We start from the raw sequence: 19,700 nt of genomic DNA, 5'->3' as shown, positions 1-19,700 counted from the left end.
AAAAAATATTGAAGAGCCACCACAGGCGACCAGTCATGGCCGTATGGCTATAATTCATGAGCAGAGGTCACCCATTCCGAATGACCGAGCGCCACGTCGGTGTCGGGAGTCTCCTCCTCGGGCTGTCCGCTGATCTTTCTAAACCAGAGAGTTGTCCGTATCATATATCCATATTTACAGTCATTGTGGAGCCACAACGCGACGTTCGCGCTGAAGATTAAGCGTGGACCCGAAAGGGTTGCGCCCGCACCTTCCTTCGGCGAAAGAAAGCCGAGAATGCAACTTTCTCCCGCACCTTTCCCATAAAGCTTACGAACCAGCTCCAAGTCCGCAAAACCGACCCACTTCTACACAGAAGCAACAAATCCGCCGAACTGATGTCGATGAAAGCTCCCATTCTGGGAAATGGAATAGCTCTCACTGACGGCCTGTAATAATTGTCTTCTCGAAAGTGCTCCGACCAGCAGTAGCTGTCGGAGATCTTTGGGAGGCCGAGAACGTCAGCTGTGACACTTCGAACCCGGATAGGTATCTCGGTTGGTGGTCCCGTTTTCGTTCCTGCATCGATAGCTGGCGTTACGCCATCGTCGTTGTGGTCGCTGAGTTTTTGCTCTGGCGTCATTGAGCCAGTCCGATCAAGACCGAATGCCGTACGCCTCCATCACTCAGGAGTGAGCATCGAGCTTCAGTCAGGTCTGAGGAGCCTATAAAAAATTGACAGACTGACTGAGTTCAGCTAAGGAAGGAGAAATGACCGATGATTTTCTCGGGCTAGTCACGGGGGGGGGGGAAGAGGACTGTCCCGCTCATTTTGCCCGACGCGCCAGATGAGGGTGAGACACTTATTATTAGTGTGGGAGCAACGTCCCATAGATGCGTCCGCGGGGATTGGATTCCTCTCTACACTGATATTCGTTAATCCTTCGGTGGGGCAAGCGGTAATCGACGCTTCGTGTTAACGATCAAGAGCATGAGAAAAGAACATCAGTTTTCCCTTTGTTCCCCAGAGAGCGCAACGAGCGACGGACGGAGCGGTGAGCTAGCGGATGATCTGTGAATGCACGAACAGCATCGCAAGCGGCTTCCGTCAGCGAAAGTTTCGCTTTCTTCCTCATGAAGAGAAGTTCCCCAAAAAAAAACTTCGAATGCAGTCGAGCGAACGAGTTAGCGAACTTGAACTGTTTCAACAAGGTGAAAAGACCAGTATAAAAAGAAGTGCTAAATCAGCTCGCACTTCTTACAGTTGTTAACCCACTGACTGACAGAGTGGCTGTAGTCTCACGATCACGAGGAGGACCTGTCGACCGGTGTTGGAGAAAAGAAGATCTAAAACATTCATCATGAAATTAATGGGAGAAGAGAAAAAAGTTTAGCACGCAAACGACACGCGCACACACCCGAGGGGTGAAATGATGTCCCCCTTGCTCGAGACGTGTGAATGGCGAAACGTCCATCTGCTCCGTGTCTGCCTGCTCGACGTAATCCGTTTGGTCGAGCGGGCTCGCAGGCAGGCAAGCGGCTGTCCAGACGGATGGGCGAATGGAAGTCTCCGAGCTTGACCGCGCTCGCTGCTCTGACGATCGAACGGTCGAGACTCCGCTGTTTACGGGCTTGGCTACCGCGGAGCTTTTCGGGTAATCGCGGGATGGAGTAGATGACGGACTGATGATGCTCAGGTGAGCTGAGCGTCGAGGAAACTCAGGATCATGCGGGAGGAAAATTTTGCACACCGCAGTTTCTAGAAGTCCCCGCAACATCACTAAGCTCCAGGTCTAGTCGTTGTCTTTCGCGCAGCGTAGCCCTCCTGGAGTGATACTCGAGACGCCATGACCTGTCGCTCGAATGACGTTCGGAGCCCTGCCCCATCTGATTAGTCGTCATTAGGATCCGCTGAGTGCACTAATGACGATCAACTGCATGGTTTCTGCTCGGGATCCTAGATGGATCCATGACCCTCACGGTAATCTCTGGCATCCTCCTGTCGAATGTGCAAAAGCACAAGACTACACACAGCCCGTCCGACTTTCCACCTGAGACCGGAGCGGGTTTCTTCTTTCACTTGTGATCCTCAGCTTACGAGCAGTATCGAGATGCTACACGGATTCAGCTGATTACAGATTACAGCCAACAAGATAACGAATCACTGATGTCAATGGGGGTCTTTCACTGGACGATGGCGGCTTCTCTCTCAACGGGAGCTTCCATGGTTTTCTAACTCCTGGGTCTCGGCAACGAAACGGTGCTGTCCCATGGAAGTGCTTTCGATCAGATGATCCAATCGATCGCTCTTCGTGCGCGACCCCGGCGGCAGTTGTCGATTCTCGAAACTGCGACAGCTCTACGGTAGCCCGATGGCTGAAGGCCTCACGGAACTCTCCGATCGGCGAGTTCTTTCATTCGCTTTTCTTTGTGAAAGAATGTCGATGAAATTTTTTCCTCCTCGATGTGTATACGGGATGGAGAACGAGATATCCGGCGGCGGCCACGCGGATCGGGACCCTCTACGCGAGTTGCTCACTCGTGATGTTCTTTTATTCTCGGAGCCAGATTTTCTCTTTCGTAGAAAAATTACCGTCGACGCTCGTTATTTTCTACTCTGTTGATGTTTCTGGTGAAATCGACGAATGATTTTTACGGGCGCCGTCAAAAAGAGAGCGTAGCGGATTCCACACGATTCGAACACGTGAACCAGCGGAACAAGGAAGTGAAACCCGACTTGGAGAAAAACGCTGACATGTACCCACCTGATAGTGAACGTCGATGATTATAATCACTTGATTCAATCACCGTTGGTTCTTCGCAGGCACTAGGCCGGGGAGAGCGTATTGTTTCGTTCATTTATCTAATACGATACTCGAAATTAGAAACAAGGGGTTCAGAGGCACGGACAGTCCTGAATCGAAGTGCGTATCATCCGCGAGCGCGATCGACTCGGCATTTGGCGGAGTGAGACCTGCTGCGATTCTGGTTACGGCAAAATCTCACTCGATCAGCCGCGGGCTTGCTGTCACAGAAACCGGTATACGACAGCGGTCATAAACTCCGTTCGTCTTCAGGTCTGGCCCGGAGTCCGATCATAATCGTCATCGGCCTCACTATTATCAGCTATGTCGCCGCAGTCGGTGTCATTGTAGCCTACATCATCATTGTCGTCGTCGTCATATCCCTCCCCCTGTACCCCTTCTCTGTATTCCACTCCGTTTCTTTTGTGAGCGTTGAGTTCTCAATTACACGTTTCTATCGGCCGAGATCGAATTTCGTTTGAGAAAAATGACCTCTTCCGGGGAATGAAGGAAGGAGAAGAAGAAGTAGGAAAAGACGAGCCGACGTCTTCACCATTGTCGATGAGATACCAGACACTTAATCCCATGCTGTTCTATCTTTCATCCATCCGCTGGCTGGTTGGTTCTTTCGTTCGTTCGCTCGTTCGTTCCAACAGTCATTCATGTTGTCCCATTCAGCGTAAAACACTTGACGTCGCGGTTGTGCCGGAGTATCCGTGTGCTTCTAGCGTCGAATTACGTCGCCGCCGTCCCGTGTCAGGCCCGCAGAACTGAAACAAAATCATGCCCGTGCTCAAATCTTCCAGTTCACGAGCATGAGCGAACGAACGCCCGAGCAAAACTTCCAAGCCTATCCGAGGATTCGGTAGAACATCGTCCCCGAGATCCCGGCGGCGCCGGCGCGGCGTCGCCCGGTGCGGGGCAACGCCGATGATGCGACCTGCCGAGCGCTCAGAGATCCAGCGGCAAGTTTTGTATCGATTCGATGCGAGACTCGCGAGTAGGTAGCAATCGAACGTGGTCAGGGTGCGCATTGTGGAGCTGAGCGAGTCAGAAAGCCACAATAGATGGTAGTGGACCGCCGAACGAACGCGTCTCTTAGTAAATGTTGTTGTTACTGCTGTCGATGAGAGGGACCGTGAGGAGAACGCCATGACGCTTGAATTGCTGACCAAATGAACGGAAATAGGTCGACGTTATTTTGTTTTCAGACAGATGTTTTCCATGTCAACACAAGCAAAGCCTGCAATTCTGCCGCTGATAGGCGTTATATAAAACGGTTGGGTTCCGGCTTTTGGTTGATGGCGATGAAAAGTCGATGACTCGCTTGATCTGATTTCTCTGTAGTTCCGGGAGGGCAAGTTTGAATTTCGCGTCGGATGGTACTCCCTCGAGTCATCTACGGAAGTCTGGGAAGATTAAATCGGCCCTGTGCACAAGGTATATCATGCTCGGTTCCCATAGGATTCCCGCAGGCTTCCTGCGAGTTGTCCGCGGCGTCCCCACCGGGCATCCGCGGGGAGACGGCGCCGTCGGATGTTAGTGAGGTGCGTCGCTGCCGGCGAGAGCTCGATGATGTTCCATGCGGTAGCCAACCTGCTCCCGACTCCAGGGGCGGATCCGGGAGTCCTCCAAGGGGGGCGGTCAATGCATCGAGGGAGGGGCGGATCGATACCTGGGTCCTGCTATAACATGGGGAGTATAGGAAGCCGGAAGTCTCGAGGGGGGCGATCGCCCGACCGCCCCCCTGGATCCGCCACTGTCCGACTCTGAGAATTTCCCATCCGTTGCGACAAGTCGGCAGTCATCGACTGACACCTGGAGGCCGGCCGACGCTCGAATTAGGAGTTCAATCGATCGATCGGGTTCGGTCGAGCGTCGGAGGCTCTTTCCGGGAAAGACCGCGGACCTGCTCTTGCCAATCGAAGGCAGTCGGCTATGACAGCCCACCGAAACTTTATCTGTTGGTGCCTTCCCGACAAGAAGGAGACCAACGACTCTCGACTGCTGCTCGTTCATCGCGCGCCGTCAGGCTCGACGTGGACGAGCTTGGTGGTCGATAGCTCGCCAGTAAATTCACTGAGCCGTGAGTTCTGTAGATAAATGAAGGAGGGACGGATTCTCCATCGGAACAGTGCCGCCGCTACCGGTCGCCTCTTACTCACTTCACGCTCCAGAGAACTCAGAACGGGCCGTTATCGGGGCAAACGCTTGTCGGTTCCTCATAACGGTCACGCGTGCCAATGACGATGCGGCTTCGTCGATGACGACAGTCGGATGTGAGTGAACACCATGCGCTGCAACGCACGAGCTCAATTTCGGCTCAATCGAGATCGGATTCCTCGCAGAGGATCGTGATTGATTGTCGAGAGTCAGCCACCTCCAGAACGATGATGCGAACCGCAGAGGGTGTCTGGCTGTTTGGAGTGTTTGCGACAAGTCCCCGATCAAAACCCGATTGCCCGTGAGTTGTTTCTACAGGAGCCGCATTATGTCTTTTGGGTCCTCGCGCGGATGAGCGGGTCCTCCCTTTGAGTCTTCGGTTGTCTCGCAGACATCACTCGCATGATGGATCCCAGAGTTCGCGGATAGTCTCGACCTCAAAGACTTTTCGATTGCTCCCGACCCACCCGGAGGTTCTCCTCTCTCTTCGGGCACTATTTGATGTTAATTAATTTCTGGACGATTCCCAGAACTTCCAACTCGATTGTGATCCCGCGGCCACCTCTGGAAATTCCTCGTCCTCGAATTCACCGTCGTATCGGTGCGAGCGAGAAACATCCCTTCGCATGCAGGCGCTCTCGGCTACGGCTGACGAGATAGGACAGCCTCGTCTAATACTCACGAAATCATTTCGTAACATCCCCAGCCAATTGCCAATATGTTTTACACCATGGGTAATGGGTCTTCTCCGATGTTTTCGCTCTAATCATTCTACAAGACTTTCTAAACGTCGACGTTGTTAGCACCATCGATCGAGTGGTCGAGCGATTGATCCGAATCGTCGAATCCTTGCTTATTATGTCATTTATCCGGCTGGCGTACTACGACACCTCTCATTTGTAGATGCCGGTGATGTCCGTCTGAAGATCTTTCTTGTCGAACCAACGGTTGTCGACATCGTCGGAATTCCGCTAACCCGACATCGTAATCGACACTTGTCGTACGAAATTCCGAGCTCACAAATAACACTGGAGTAGAGCGTATGTTTATTGTTGAGCGACAGGGACCGTCTCAGTGCTCATTCGCGATTTCTCTCTCGCTGATCGCAGCGATAACGAATGGGTCGCTGATCAGCAGCAAACAATCAGTTTCTTCGCTCTAGGGAGCTTGATCTCGTTCTGATTTCCATTTCTGGTCCCTTGACCTGTATCTATGTCCGCATCGCGCGTATCCGAGCTCGGGAGAAGATTTCTGACCTTTCCAGAGCTCCCCCGCGATAGCAGCTCCGAGCGTGCAGCTCTGGATGCGCGAGCTCCTTGTGCATCGAGCGCGCGATGCGGCACTCGATCGGGACAGATTATCCCATGAATATCTCTGAGTTTTGTCCACGGATATTCAAGTTAAGTCCCTCGATCAAAGTCGGAAGTTCAGCCCCGAGTACTCGATCCGCTGACGTTCAAGGTCGGGCTGCTGCAGAGGGGAGCACCCCGCTGACACAGAAGAGCGACGGAGCTCACGCGAACGGCTCCATGCGAATTATTCAGCATCAGGCAAGCAAGTCGACAGCGTCGACCAGCGAAGGCGAGCTCCCGCCTCAGCCGCTCTCCAGAACGGAAGCGCCTCCATACAAATACAAATCTTGCTAATGGTCGGAATATAACGGTTTTGAGGGTCATGGCGTCGCGACGAACCCCGTGATATGTTTTGTGGAAACACTCATCGTCTCCGGGAGGAATGACCGTTTGTACCCGCCGCGGTTCCGTGGAGCTAAGGAACATCCACGACGTACTTTCTTTCTCATTTTTGTCGCTGCCGCTGCTGCTGCGGCTGTCGTTGTCGTCGTTGTTGTTCTTCAAAGCGGCGCGGCGATGGTAGTGGTAGAGGTGGTGGTGGCGGCGGCGGCGGCGACGACGACGACGATGAAGACGCAGAAGACGCAGGGGTACGCCTCTCGAGACGAGAACGCCGCGTAGGCGAGTACTTTGCTGACTTGGTAACTGACTGAGTGAATGGCTTCACTATATTGTTTCATTGTGTTTTTAATGAGATCGTCGTAAATTCCCCGTCGTCTTATTGCGAGATCTAGGTCCACTTCATGACGTCTTCACCCAACGTTGATCTCGAGCTCTATCCGCGTCTCCTTTCCGTATTCGGGAATTCCGGACTTCACTTCTGTGTTTCCAATCCCTCTCCCGTAATCTTTGTCCCGAATCATATGACGATCCCGAAACACGAAGCGACGCGAATGCCGGAACTATGTAATACGGGGAGAAAACTACACGAAATCTACATTTCTGTCGAGTTGTAAAACGGCTCGGTCTCCAGGAATGGAGACATTTTTCACTTGACGCCATCAATCGACGCCCAAAAGACTTCGACGACAGTAGGATCGTAGACGAGCGTTTCGACGGCAGCGGCAACGACGCCGGCGTCTTTTGAAGTCTTGACACTGAATCCGGCCTCCTTGACACCGGAAAGTCGCGAACTTCTTTTTTGGTAACATCGGTGGGTTCGGTTGTCTTGTGCTTGCCTACCGGGCCTATTCGTCTGACTTGCGTTGTTTATGTGTCTATGTGTTTGTTTTGAATCGCTCACGACTCGCGAACGACTCCCGCTCGGTGCCCACGGCAATTTATGTATAGGGGCGTGGTGGATGGTCTCATCCGGTGCGGAATTCGTTTGAATTGTGCATCTCGTCATCGCGTTTCACTGCAAGCAGTGATTCCGCGTCTATTGCGCTGGAATCGGCTGGGGATTTCAGATAGACTCCGGAAGAATCTGTCGAGGGCTCTGCTCCCATCTGTGGGGGAAAAAATCGATGGGGATTGTGAACTCCAGATACTATGCTTGTGAGGCGCTATCTATCCATCTATGTAAATATCGTTGAAGCGCGCATCGGAGTTTTTGAATGTTGTCAGACAATGGGATACTGCTCTAGACTTCAAGGAAGAAGTTTCGTCATAAATCAGAGCGACGTCGAACTCGATCGGAGATAAGAACTTATCTCGCACTAGAAGCCGGGCAGGGAGGGGAGGCTCGATCTGACGCCACAAGATCTTATCGGAATATGACGGAGCGTTTTCGCTTCTTATCGGAAGACATTCGGAACATATCTGCAAACGATGGTAGAAAATGTGCGATGGACTTCGCACGTGGTGATTCCTCCCGCTCGCGATCGATGAAAAGCCCGCGACGTCTTGCGTCATCGAAGCGTTCAGCTTCAGTAATTATTATATAATGGCGATTATCGGATGTGATTGCTTTCCCGTCCGTTCAGTCTGATGTAGACGGTCTTCAGATACCGTTCAGTCCTAACGGTGAATCAAGACGATGTTCATGACGACGACCATGTCGGTCGCAGACGGCGGGGAAAATGACGATGGCTCGTCATGTGCTCATAGAGCAGACGTACACGGTCGTGGTGATCGGTGAGCGGAGCTTAGCTCACTTTCAGTCGGTGGATATCTCACTGTCGGAAGTTCGACTAGCTCTGATTGCCGTCATAGATTCGCTGCTGCTGAGTACCACGCACTTTTAATAGCAACCTACTTCCAGATGGACATTTGCGTGGAAGAAGATCCCTGCAGACAAATAAATGCACTCGTATGACCACACACGAAACCGTCACGATACAAACACTTGATCGTTCATAAAAGCAACATCCAGAAGCGATAATCGCCACCGCAGCCATGCCGTGTTTTGCGTGCTGTGATCGGAGACGTCTGTGTCGCCTTCGTTCAGTTCCGCAGATTACAGATGCTACGGCTCATGGCGACATCCGGAGATGAACGCGTACCAGAAAAAAAGAGTCCATTCAACGAACTGGTCCATCATTGCGACGGTTCGAACCTGGAACTCAGTTAAATGCCGAGCTCGTCTTTCTCCATCGCGACGCATTTAAAGTCTCAGGAAAAAATCAGAGAGCCGCCCTCCACTCCTCAAGTCCAAAGTTTTGTCAGTGCTGCGCGGAATCATCTGCACCAACACATCTGCATCTGCCAGGAGTTCATCATCCGCGTACGTGTGGGAGCTTCCCTTTGGCGCATCCGTGGCTACCGAATTATCCAAAGAGCTGCGCTGACTGCGTGAAAGTCTTTTTTCGAGTCGTAGTATTTTCATGGATCCCACTCGCATCGATTGTATCGATCCGTCAAGGCGTGAGAGCGCTCCGCAGCGGTGCTCGGGCGGCGGCGACGACCGGATGGGCACGCTAGAAACGTGCTCCGAAAAAACTACATGCGCTGCCGGTGTAGACTTGCGTCGCAGTTCCTCCGGCTCATGGATGTCGCATACTAGGCCTCGGGCATGCCCCCGCGGGTTGCTCGCACAACTTCGCACAATTTCGAACCGGCCATCGGATGGAGCGGCGACTGGGCAGACGAAAGTGTTCTCTGAAGCCGTCAAAAAGCTGATCGCGGAGAATGCCCCAGGCCGCTTGCCGGCTCGCTGAGCTGCCCTGTACAGAGTAACGGGCGAGCGGACGAGCCAATCGTCGGGCCAACTAAGTCCCCAGCGTTTTCGTGTCGCATCGCAAAAACCATTGGACAAACTCTGGCACGAAAGAACGAACGAGCCACCGGATGGCAGATGCTCAATCGGGTAGACAAAGTGAGAGAAAAGAGACTTTTATGCGGCGCTATACGAGTGCCTGTCTGGAAGCTCAATTGTTATCAATGGTCAAGTGAAAGCCATTCCGCAAGCTACCCCGACAGCGAAGCATCCACATTGTGCCTTCATTATTAAGCTACAGCAACATCAACGGCGGAGCCGGCAGCAAAACGCCATCGGAATCAAGCCGACAATTTCAGTTCGCAGTTTTGCCCGCAGCGAATATCTCCTCTCTGCAGTTTGGCTTTTGTTTCCTCGAACCGAGAAACGCCGAACAGCCAGCAGAGGGAAAAGCAGCCAGTCTGACCAACTGAGCGAGCGACCGACCGACCATCTGTCCGCTGGTCCGTCCGACGGTCTGTTTGTCGGAACGACCACCGGCCGCCTCAATAGACAGGCGGCGAACGGACGGACGGACGAGTGGAGCGGGGGAACAACGGATGGAAGAGATCCGGGGCAAAACAGCCAAGGAACCAGAAGGGAACATCTTCGGAGGGATATTCTCTGAAAATCGTGACGTGAGATTCCGTTGCGAGCGAGCGAGCGAGCGCAAATGACGTGAATAGAGCATTGCGAGCCGACGATTTCGAAGGCGAAGTTGAAGACTTTCCCCGCGTTGATTCGCTTTGATTTCTTGCCCGCTCCCATCCGATTCCGCTTCTTGATGTTGCAGTAGCTGTCGTCGGTCTGATCGACCATCCGGCCGACTGTGGAGCGGCCCGCTCGACCGAAGAATCGAGAAGGCAAGCGAGGTGCGGTCACTGCGGATGCCGGGTGGACGAGCGGCGCGAGGTTCGAGTTCCGAGTCTAATTTCCTGTGTCAGCTGTTTCGATAAGATTGCATATCTGTTGTTCCGATATCGGAGACAGCGCGATGTTCCGCTCGTCCCCGATGGCGTACGAAAGATTCTCGCCGTCCCGAGATCGTCTGCCGAAAGTTCCGAGCGAATGAATTCGGGTGGACCCCGACCGACGTAGCTATGTGCGGGCGTTTTTGTACTCGGATAAGTGAGCACATCGACGGACGAAGCCATCCAACAACACTGCGGGTGGCGCCGAGCGGGTAAAAGCCCAAAGGAGGTTGATGGCGACGTAGTCAGAAGAAACGCGGCCAGGGGAAACGCCTCTCGCTGTGATAGAGTCGTCAGACTCGACATTCAGTAGGCTCGACGTCGCTCCGATAAGGAGCGCGATACGTCCGTTTCCATCTCTTACGGGTCGGTGACCTCGAGTGTCCACAGGTTCAGAAAACTCGGCGTAGATCTAGCTCGTTCCGAGGGGTTACTCCTAACTCCTGAGAGTGAATAGAGAAAACTCTTGCCCGGCGAGGATCTAAGATTTTGGGCCCTTCCCGATGATTGTGAACTCTTTGACGTCCTCCGCGGCTGTCCAGCAGGACAAAAGAGCTCCCGCGGTGACAGACGTGGTCAGAATCCATCCGGATGCCCATACAGGTGATTTCTGTCACAAAGGGAAATCGATGAACTAATCTCTGATTATTCGGCTCCCTAATATTTCCCGCGTGAGGACGGAGGAGTGAGGAGGCACTGGAAAATTCGTGGGGCGTGGACTTGTTTCAGTTTCCGGCTTCGCTCAGCCATCCGATACTCCGTTCCTCAGCTTCAGACCTAGGTCAGACTCCCAGCGCTCGCCGCAGGAAGATTTATTGCGCATTCGGGATCCAGTACGGGTTACGAAGGCTTCCGAGTTATTCTAACTCGGAGGAGGGAGACATGAAACGCTGAACCTGTTGCGGCGGTCATCGCTTCTCGACGTTCCCGCTCCTGCTCCCGCGCCCTCACATGAACCCATATTGTTTCTAGCGCTCCGCCTGCGCTCAAGCAACCGAAAAGTCGACGGTTCCGGGGTGAGAAAAATCCGTTTCTGCAACAACGGGATACGAAAAGCGTTTTGTAAGAACCCCGCGATCGTTTGACTGACGGACTGAGTAGGGGTTTCTGTGCGGATTTCTGTAAACGTTCGTCGACCAACACAATTTTTACGCTCGTTCGCTCACTCTTCCGCTAATCAATCCGCCGCTGCGGTGATGCTAGCGTGTAAAACGGGATTGCGGTATAGATGAAGGAAAAATCTCGGCCGTGCTAATGGGTGGAATTATTATTATCAGAGAAGTCGGCTCATTTTCGCTTCCCATTCGGAATGAACGCCTCTCGTCGACAACGACGAGAGGAGTTAGCGGCACAAGCCGTTACGCTCAACGACTGCGGCAGTTTTCTAGAAGAAACTCCGTGCCGAATGCGGGATGCTATTCCGTTTTATTAGTGGGCGAATCCGAAATATCGAATGCCGATGTGAGATACGAAATCCTATCTAGTGCGTCTTCTCACAGGCCGCTCGACTGGTGCTTCGATACACGCGAATGAGGAGAAGAAAATCCTCTAGGGTCCAAAGCCCGGGGATCCGACGCGCAAATCAGATGCGGAGCGGTGAAATAATTAGTAATTCGACGACTCGGAAATCATCATCGTCCTTCGAAACTTGAGACTCGACATCCCGAAATTTCCAAGACAGAACTTAAGCGAGAGGAGTGCGGGGACGCTCATATAGGCTCTTCTCCGCCGATTCTGGGGATTGCGAGGCGGAAACCCTCTATTGAAGGCACTTCATCTTCCGTCAAGTCTCGCTCTAGACTTCCAGCAAATAGATGTGCACATACATATTAGATGTATTCATACGTGTGTACGCCATCGTAAGCTTGCGAGCCTTCGGACGTCGGAAGATCCGATCCGCTAGGAACACAGACGACGCTTATCGTAGAACCCTTGCGCGACTCCCAGACACGCAATGTCATGCAGGGCTCATTGAGGATGACATGATTTTGGGGGGAAATTACTCAAATTAATTCGCAGGCAAAACTCTAGAATTAAGCTCTCGCTTCGAAAACTCTGATACTGCCCGGTCGTGAGCGAGCGACATCAAGTTTCAGCTCAGCTCCCTTATCGCCAAGCACACGCGTATAGACTTGATGACGAAGTTTCCAAATACGCAGCGAAAGTCTTACGTGGCTTCCCTACCAACATTGGGAGACCTCTGGGGAATTCGCTCTTTTGTGTTTGATCTTATTTGCTTTCGCGCAGTATTTCGGCAACTTCTTGCCGCTGTGGGAACGCACTTAAGTTTGCTCAGCTGGATGTGACTAGTTCACGCTCTAGGTCGTGAGAAGTTTTCAATTGGGTCTGAAGTGATACGCGCGCGCGAGGCTTGTCATGATTCCAAAGCATTACGTAGCGAACTCCTACCAACTTGAGCCAAGATCCTGTCCCGTCTCTTGAAAAAGCCTTCTTATGTTATTTCAAGGGGATTAAAACTACAACGTAGCATAGTTGTCGGAATGTGAAGCCTGTGGGGAATCCAGACAGGTTCGTCAATCGATGGAGTCAGAGTTCTGAAGTGGAACATTGTCGCATACTCCGACTTGGTAGAACATGAATAATCGATCGCATTCGGGCTCCGTCAGGAACATCATTCACGAGCCGCCGTGACGTACTCGGAACTCCTCCCGCTCTGCTTCCTGAAGCGTTGCTCCTCGCCATGGATCATGGGATGATAGCAGCCTTTGCCGAACCGCTGCGAAGAGGATGTTCGAATTTCGCGTACAGTTTCTCTAGCATTCCAGGAGGAAGAACGCCGACTGTGGTCGGAAGGTCGTTCCCATGGGAGCCTCGAAGGCGCATTTCCCTCTGATTAATTCACGGGCAGCAAACAAGTCCAAAGGGGGGGGGCGAAGCATTGTCGCGCCGGAGCTAAAAGCCGCTAACCGAAGGCGAGCACAAAGACCGTGAGAGAGTCGAAGCACACTGTCTATCTTCCCGTCTGCCAACCTGCTCTTCTGTCTGACTGCTTCGTTCGATCTGTTCTGGTTCTTCAATGAGTTCCACAGAGACCTGTTGTGAGTCCTGGCGCTCAGATAACGAGAGCAGAGAAACGGCGGATCGAGTACAGTCGTCAGATTGCTCGACCGATACTCTGTCAGGATCGACGTCACGTCGTTGAGCCTCTTGCGAGTCATTTGCCTCCCCCTTTGACTCGGAACGAGAACCTCATCGGATATACTCGACGTCGCATAGATTTCTCAGAACAGAAAGGGTTCGGAGAGGGAGTCGGAAGATGGAGCCTCCCGGCTGGAGGATTGATTGAGGAAAATCGAAACTTTATTGCCTCGGAATCCGAATCGCTGAATGTCGAGGTCGGAGACGACGAGCACTGGGAAGAATGTAGAGTCCGTTCCATAACTCATTTTTTCCCGAAAAAAATTGTTTCCAGCAGCGAAGAATAATGCGCCGGTGGCTCAACGATTCTTGGTTGATGGTCCGGGAGCCGAGGCTTGCAGCATCCTGGCTGCTGTTGCATCTTCCGAAAATCTTCCGGAACGTCGATAACTTTCCGAGAACGCTGGGAGAACATCGCCTCGGAAGCAACGCATGAGCTGCTATGCTCCACAGAACGATCTACCTATACACGATGGGAGGACATGCTTTTCAGAACTCGATGTATCTAGGCTAGTTTTGGGAGGCCTTCTATGGCTTCTCAGCTTCAACCCGGATCTACAGCGTTTTGTAGTGATTGAATTTTTCCTTTCCAGGTAAGTCCGAAGGCCCTTCTTTGATTCGAATGGCCCCTGCAGGCCAGAAGATTCGGGAGAAAGACACGCGCGCCCCTGCCCGAACTCGCTCCGAACTATCCGAAATGAGTGCCCCATGGAAGGTGCCCGTTCTCCCTAACGACAGCATGCGGAATGCAGTCGAGCGGTGCATGATCGATCATCTTGTAACCTTTGCAATGAGCAGGAGGAACTCTTTTTCGAGTATCGGTCTCCTGCTTTTTTTGCGGAGGCGATAGGATCCTTGACTTTCGGTATTCATCTGGAGAATTGATGTCGTCAAATATGCCTACCCCAAGCAACTTCGCTAATTTCTTGGGAGGTACATCTCAAGGCCAGACTGACGATGGTCATCTTTTTGAATGATCAGTGGGCATCGATCATCGGAGCAAGCTCTCTTTGCTATGACCTTGTAGTGAATGGTTGGCGCCGAGCTCCGACCTACGAATTCTCAGTTTGGGGTCGAATTCTCTCGTGTGACACATCACGGTCCGATGATCGATGAGGATGAGCCGTATCCTGGGCATGAGATATCTCCTTCGATTATTCTCATGTACTTCTCAACCCCCAAGGGGGGAAGTGTATGATCATTCACGGAGAAGATTTCGAGACAAGACACGATACAGATCCAGCATCGCTAGTCCTGACAGTCATGCTTAGCTTACGAAGAGAAGCTCGCGGATTTGTTCCCGAAATCCAGATACTTGTGTATGTCTCCCGCTCAGGGGTCGTAAGCTCTCTCTTCCTCCAGAGAGTATCGTCCTCGACTCCAGAGCATTGCTGAGCCCGCATCTGTGAAGAAGCTTACGCGGGGTGCCGTTCCCGCCGATTCGAACGCATGCTCAGAAAGGCGCAAGGTTACTCCTGCGCGAGAACGGTCGCGCCGCGCCGTGCGTCGTCAAGCTTCTCTTGGGTGCCCCCTATGTACGAATACTCCCTTATCCTGACTGTAGGCCTGATCGAAACTGACTCCAAGGTCCGGCTCCATTCAGAGAACCTGTCTCAGCGTTCAAATATTACCGAATCGGTGTAGAATCAGCATACGATTCGTCGCATAGGTGCTTGTCTAGTTCAGACTCTCATGTCCATAGAGGTGCTCCTCGCGATCCTAGAATTGTCAAAACGTGCTCTCCGCTCCGGGAAACCCAATCGAGCAGAGCTGAGTGCATCAATGCCGACAATCTTTGTTTCGGTCACTCTTCCCGGCACGTGCATCGGGTAGGTTCCAGGCTAAGACGCGTCGCCCTAGCTTATACCAGGAGCGCTCCGCGTTGGCCTGGAGCCAGCTTCCGAACGTCTTAAGTCCATTGTGAGGCTGAAGGCGCGGGATTTGAAACTGAATTCATGACTCTGAGCTTGGTTCACTCACACATCTACCTCGCCAAAGTCTCGTACGGTGTGTGGTATCGATGAATCGATCCAGATACCGGAATCCGTGATTCCCAAGCAGAGTACATCGTGAGAATCCAACACCCCCCCCCCCCACACCACCCCCTTGCGAAAAGCTGCTTTCCGTGAAAAATAGAGAATGAAAAGAGTTCAATCGAGATTCACATCCGGAAGCAACATGGTTAATTACTTTGACAAGCGACGAGCATGCTTACCGTCACTGAATGGCGCTGATGACGGACAGAAAACTCCCTCGAGCTGAGCGGTTCCGAGCTGCGTCAATTCGTGAGTTCAGATTATGCTCTGTACTGAATGTGAATAAGAACAACAACGAGAGAAGCTGGAGTCTCATGATCACATCTATTGGCGATCCCCGCGATGACTCTTCTGATCGATTGGTCGATGAGAGTATACGATTGCATGCATCGACGGTACGCTCATTAAATCGAAGCACAACAAACCTGCGTGCATCGACGATGATGACGATTATGATGATGGTATCGTCCTTCACCCGGCTGACCCGAGGCGTGACTTGTTCTGAACCGCTGGGGAATTCGTTGGACTCACAGAAGATGCCTCCCGACGTCTTCGTCCAGCTCCGACAACGTGGACGAGCTACGACAATAACAAGACGGGGAAAAATGAACAAAAGGTGGAGAAAGGTGCTCGCGACTCCGGTGGCGAAAAGCAACCGCTCTGTTTGTGCGCTTGCAGCCACCTAGCCAAATGGAAGTCATTAAATCTTTGCTTTTCGTCTCGAGCCAGATTTTGTCTAATTTCCCAATTGAGAGACCTTGGCTTGTTCCCAGTGTCAGCGACCAACGACGAGGAACTTGGTGGCGTAGAGATGGGAAGTATCTTCTGGTGACAAGGCACTCGGTATCTAACTTCGTTTCAAAAGTACGCGCGTACGTTCGCGAGTTTCATTCTCTTCGGGTCTTCCCCTTCTTACAAGGTGGTCGAGACCCGCCGGAAGTTTTGCTGAGCGAGCGAGAGCAAAAATCGCACTCGTGGCTACATCTGCCTTTTGCGGTTTTGTCGGCCGTAGTCGCGACGGTAATGGCGTGCACGAGAGTCGAAGGGAGACCGAGGGAGGGAGCTCCAAATAGTATTACCTCCCTGATGAAATGGGCGCTCGTATTGCCTGCGGCTTTCTCGGGGGAATTGTATTCCTCCGAGTGTCTCGCCTCAATTCCGACTCCATGAGAACGCAACGTCGGGTTCGCAGCTGCGGAAACCAAGAGAGAGTTTGCATAAAATCGAACCGAGTCTTCCGTTTTTATTGAGGCTCCATCCCACTAATCGGCTACCTCTACGCCCCGGATCTGAAACAAACGTCGCTCACGGTTCTTTCTTATATGAATGTAGAATATCCGAATCAGCCGCCCGGTGCCTACGCGCATTCCCTATTCGAGGGTTCGAGCTGAGGGTCGATATACGATCGATCAATCAATCAGAGATGGGACGCTCCTTGGAAAATAAGTTAGAGAATTTATTAAGGCCGCTAAGCTCGGTACGACTCTCTAAAATTATAGATAGAGCTAGACTTTGTTTTCTCGTTTTGTACAGAAGCAGGACGAAGGTCGAGAACATCCCTTTGGCGTAGATGGTTGGCAGCAATTTTTCCAATCAGAAGAGAAGCGTCCTACGCTCGCTTCTTGTAGTACCGAGCATGCACGGGCGCATAGTGAGCGGGCGCAGCGACGTACGCTGCGGGAGCGGCGACGGGAGCCGCGTACGCCGGAGCAGCGACGTAAGCAGCCGGTGCGCTGGCGTAGACAGGGGCAGCGTACGAGGCTTTTGGCTTGAGACGCTGGGGCTCGGCGGCGAGAGCAGCTTCGGCCCCAGTAGGAGCAGATGACTGAATGGTCACATCAGCTGGGTTTTTCGACTCGGTTCCGAGTTCGTTGGTCACAACATCGGCATGGAATCCAGTTTCGTCGGCCCAGTATGTCACGGTCCTGGTACGACCATCAGCCAACGAGATAGTGTATTTTCCAGTCACACGTCCGGTGCCATCGGTCGATTGTTCAGCCGAGGACGAGCCCTCGGCGTCCTCAGTGGCGTACGAGTACGCGTAGGGAGCGGGCGGTCCGTACTTCTCCTCAGAGTGCTGACCAACGACAACGGCCACAGCGAGCGACAGAACCACAATGCACTTCATATTTAGAGAATCCAACACATCAAATGATGGGCAGCAAATTAGGGAGATGAGTTTTATAGAGAAGGGGCGGCGGTGGAAAGACATCTGAGGGGGTGGCCATTGTGTGGACTTCTTTCTCCCTCCTCTACCGCTGCCACAGCCACCACCACCTCCTCCTCCTCCTTTTCTCCATCGACGCCGTCGTCGTCGTCTTCGTCATCATCACTATCATCATCGACAACAGGGTCCTGATGTCCACGGCGACACAGGCAACGAATGTCAAGGTCCACGATAGAGTAGCTCCAACAGAAGAACTCGCAGTCAAGCCCTCGCCAAATGATGGCCAGTGGCTTCCTTTCCGCTCGGCTTCGGATACTGCCTGCATGTCGTGTACAAACAGCAGCACTTCTGAATTACGACTCTCAGCTTGTTTTTCTAAAGGTTATTGAATCAATCGTCTTTCCGTCCGTCCGTCCATCGCTCGCTCACAGATTTTCTCCGTTGTTCGTACGGTCAGTCATTGAGTCGACCGCCGATCGGGGCACGAGGGCGGTTCGGACCGAAAGCCTTGTCGTCGAAAGATACTGATACCGTTATAGCTCGATTCGTGTCTCAACTCCTACAAGTGACATTCAAGTGTCTCGCTTCTATCTGTTGTTTCTTTGAATCTGACCATCCACTGTTCTCCGCTGGGTCGGGGAAGATAATGACAGGCATCCTACATCGGACATCAGTATTCCTTCGATCACAGTCCGAGAGCTGGATTAAGAATGCCCTTCTCTGCGAGCATAGAGAATCCCTCGAGGGCTAACGAGTTCCAATCTGTTCGTTCACCTCCCCCTGCGGGGATTCCCTCTGGCATCAAGCCCCCAATTTCCGCGGAAAGTATCGAGGCCCGGGCACGCTTGTCTTCCCTTGAGATTCCCCCGGAAACGCAGTCAGGCGCATGCCTTGTCCACATCAGGCGACTGTGTGATCCCCTGAGTTTCCGTCGCCGTGGGCGGCTGTCCGAAAACAGCAAGATCCGGAGCAGAGGGTGAAGCTCGCTTCTTTTCGAGGATTCGATGCAGAACAATCGCTGCTCTCGAAAAAGGGCTCTAAGGATCGTGCGGACGATTCATTGAGCTCAGAGAATGCTCCCTGGGAACGTAATGATGAACCGCGGTCGCGATGGGCATCAGATCGCTTAGGCGAAAGCTTCTCCGATGCTACGATTCGAAGTAAATCCCGTCCGCTCCGACGCTCGAGTCGTCCTAAAGCGTCATTTCAGAAATCTTGGCTTGAGATCTCGCCGCCGGATCGACACAATGCTCACGGTAGCAAACGTTCTCTTTCAACCTTGCGATTCTGTGAGGTGCAAAGTGTAACGTGAGCTAAATGATACAAAATGTGACGATTAGGACAGAGCAAAAGGAAAAAAATGCGCGCTCCCCACGTCTAGTGAAAAACGTGTTGGAAGTTTGGCTTTGGTATGCGTCGCCAGCTAGCTAGCCCAGTCTGTTCGTTTGTCTCTCTGTTCATTTATCTATCCCTTTGCTCCGACTGTCCGTTTCCACGACTGTCAGGGCAGTATCCCTGGGTCTTCTTGGTTACTCGCGGAACGAAAAAATAGTGAAGTCTTGTCCATGAATACAGCAGCGTCGTAAGCTGCGCTGAGGGTTAAGATGAGCTTGACCATTAAGTCCAGCCCTCAAACATCCGAAGCCTGGTAGCTGTCAACAAGCACACGGCGGCGGACAGTCATACCATTCGGTCGGAAGCACATGCGCTTGTCCGACCAACGGATCACACGACGTCTCCGTTCCCAACGCCATCGCGCGAAACCACTCGGACAGTTAGTTCTTTGTAAATAGTATACGCTGGGATAACGGACCGCTGGCTCGTCCGACGTAAGGTTCACTCTGACCCGTCGGCTAACGTAAATACGTATGCGGACGACGTAGAATCGAGTCATTGTGTGATCGGCGCCGCCGCTCTGGAAAACTATGAGATT

The 19,700-nt window shown here is 52.5% G+C and overlaps 2 protein-coding genes across 2 annotated transcripts in view; one reads left to right on the top strand and one right to left on the bottom strand.

Moving 5' to 3' along the window:
• The window catches only part of LOC100903401 (serine/arginine repetitive matrix protein 1), a 55,869-nt gene that overhangs the window by 26,376 nt on the left and 9,793 nt on the right, over positions 1-19,700 (top strand). The gene's annotated exons all lie outside the window — the stretch shown is intronic.
• On the bottom strand, positions 17,210-17,728 carry LOC100903545 (cuticle protein 16.8-like). Its single transcript, XM_003740428.1, has one exon. It carries the CDS (start codon positions 17,726-17,728, stop codon positions 17,210-17,212), a length of 519 nt encoding a protein of 172 aa, XP_003740476.1.

The sequence above is a fragment of the Galendromus occidentalis genome, unplaced genomic scaffold (genome assembly GCF_000255335.2).
Source record: "Galendromus occidentalis unplaced genomic scaffold, Mocc_1.1 scf7180000076944, whole genome shotgun sequence".
In the NCBI taxonomy this organism is placed as follows: domain Eukaryota; kingdom Metazoa; phylum Arthropoda; class Arachnida; order Mesostigmata; family Phytoseiidae; genus Galendromus; species Galendromus occidentalis.
This window is presented reverse-complemented; position numbering and strand designations above follow the sequence as displayed.

What these genes read in the sequence shown, in the direction of transcription:
- LOC100903545 (XM_003740428.1), bottom strand. Translation starts at nt 17,728, where the DNA reads ATGAAGTGCATTGTGGTTCTGTCGCTCGCTGTGGCCGTTGTCGTTGGT.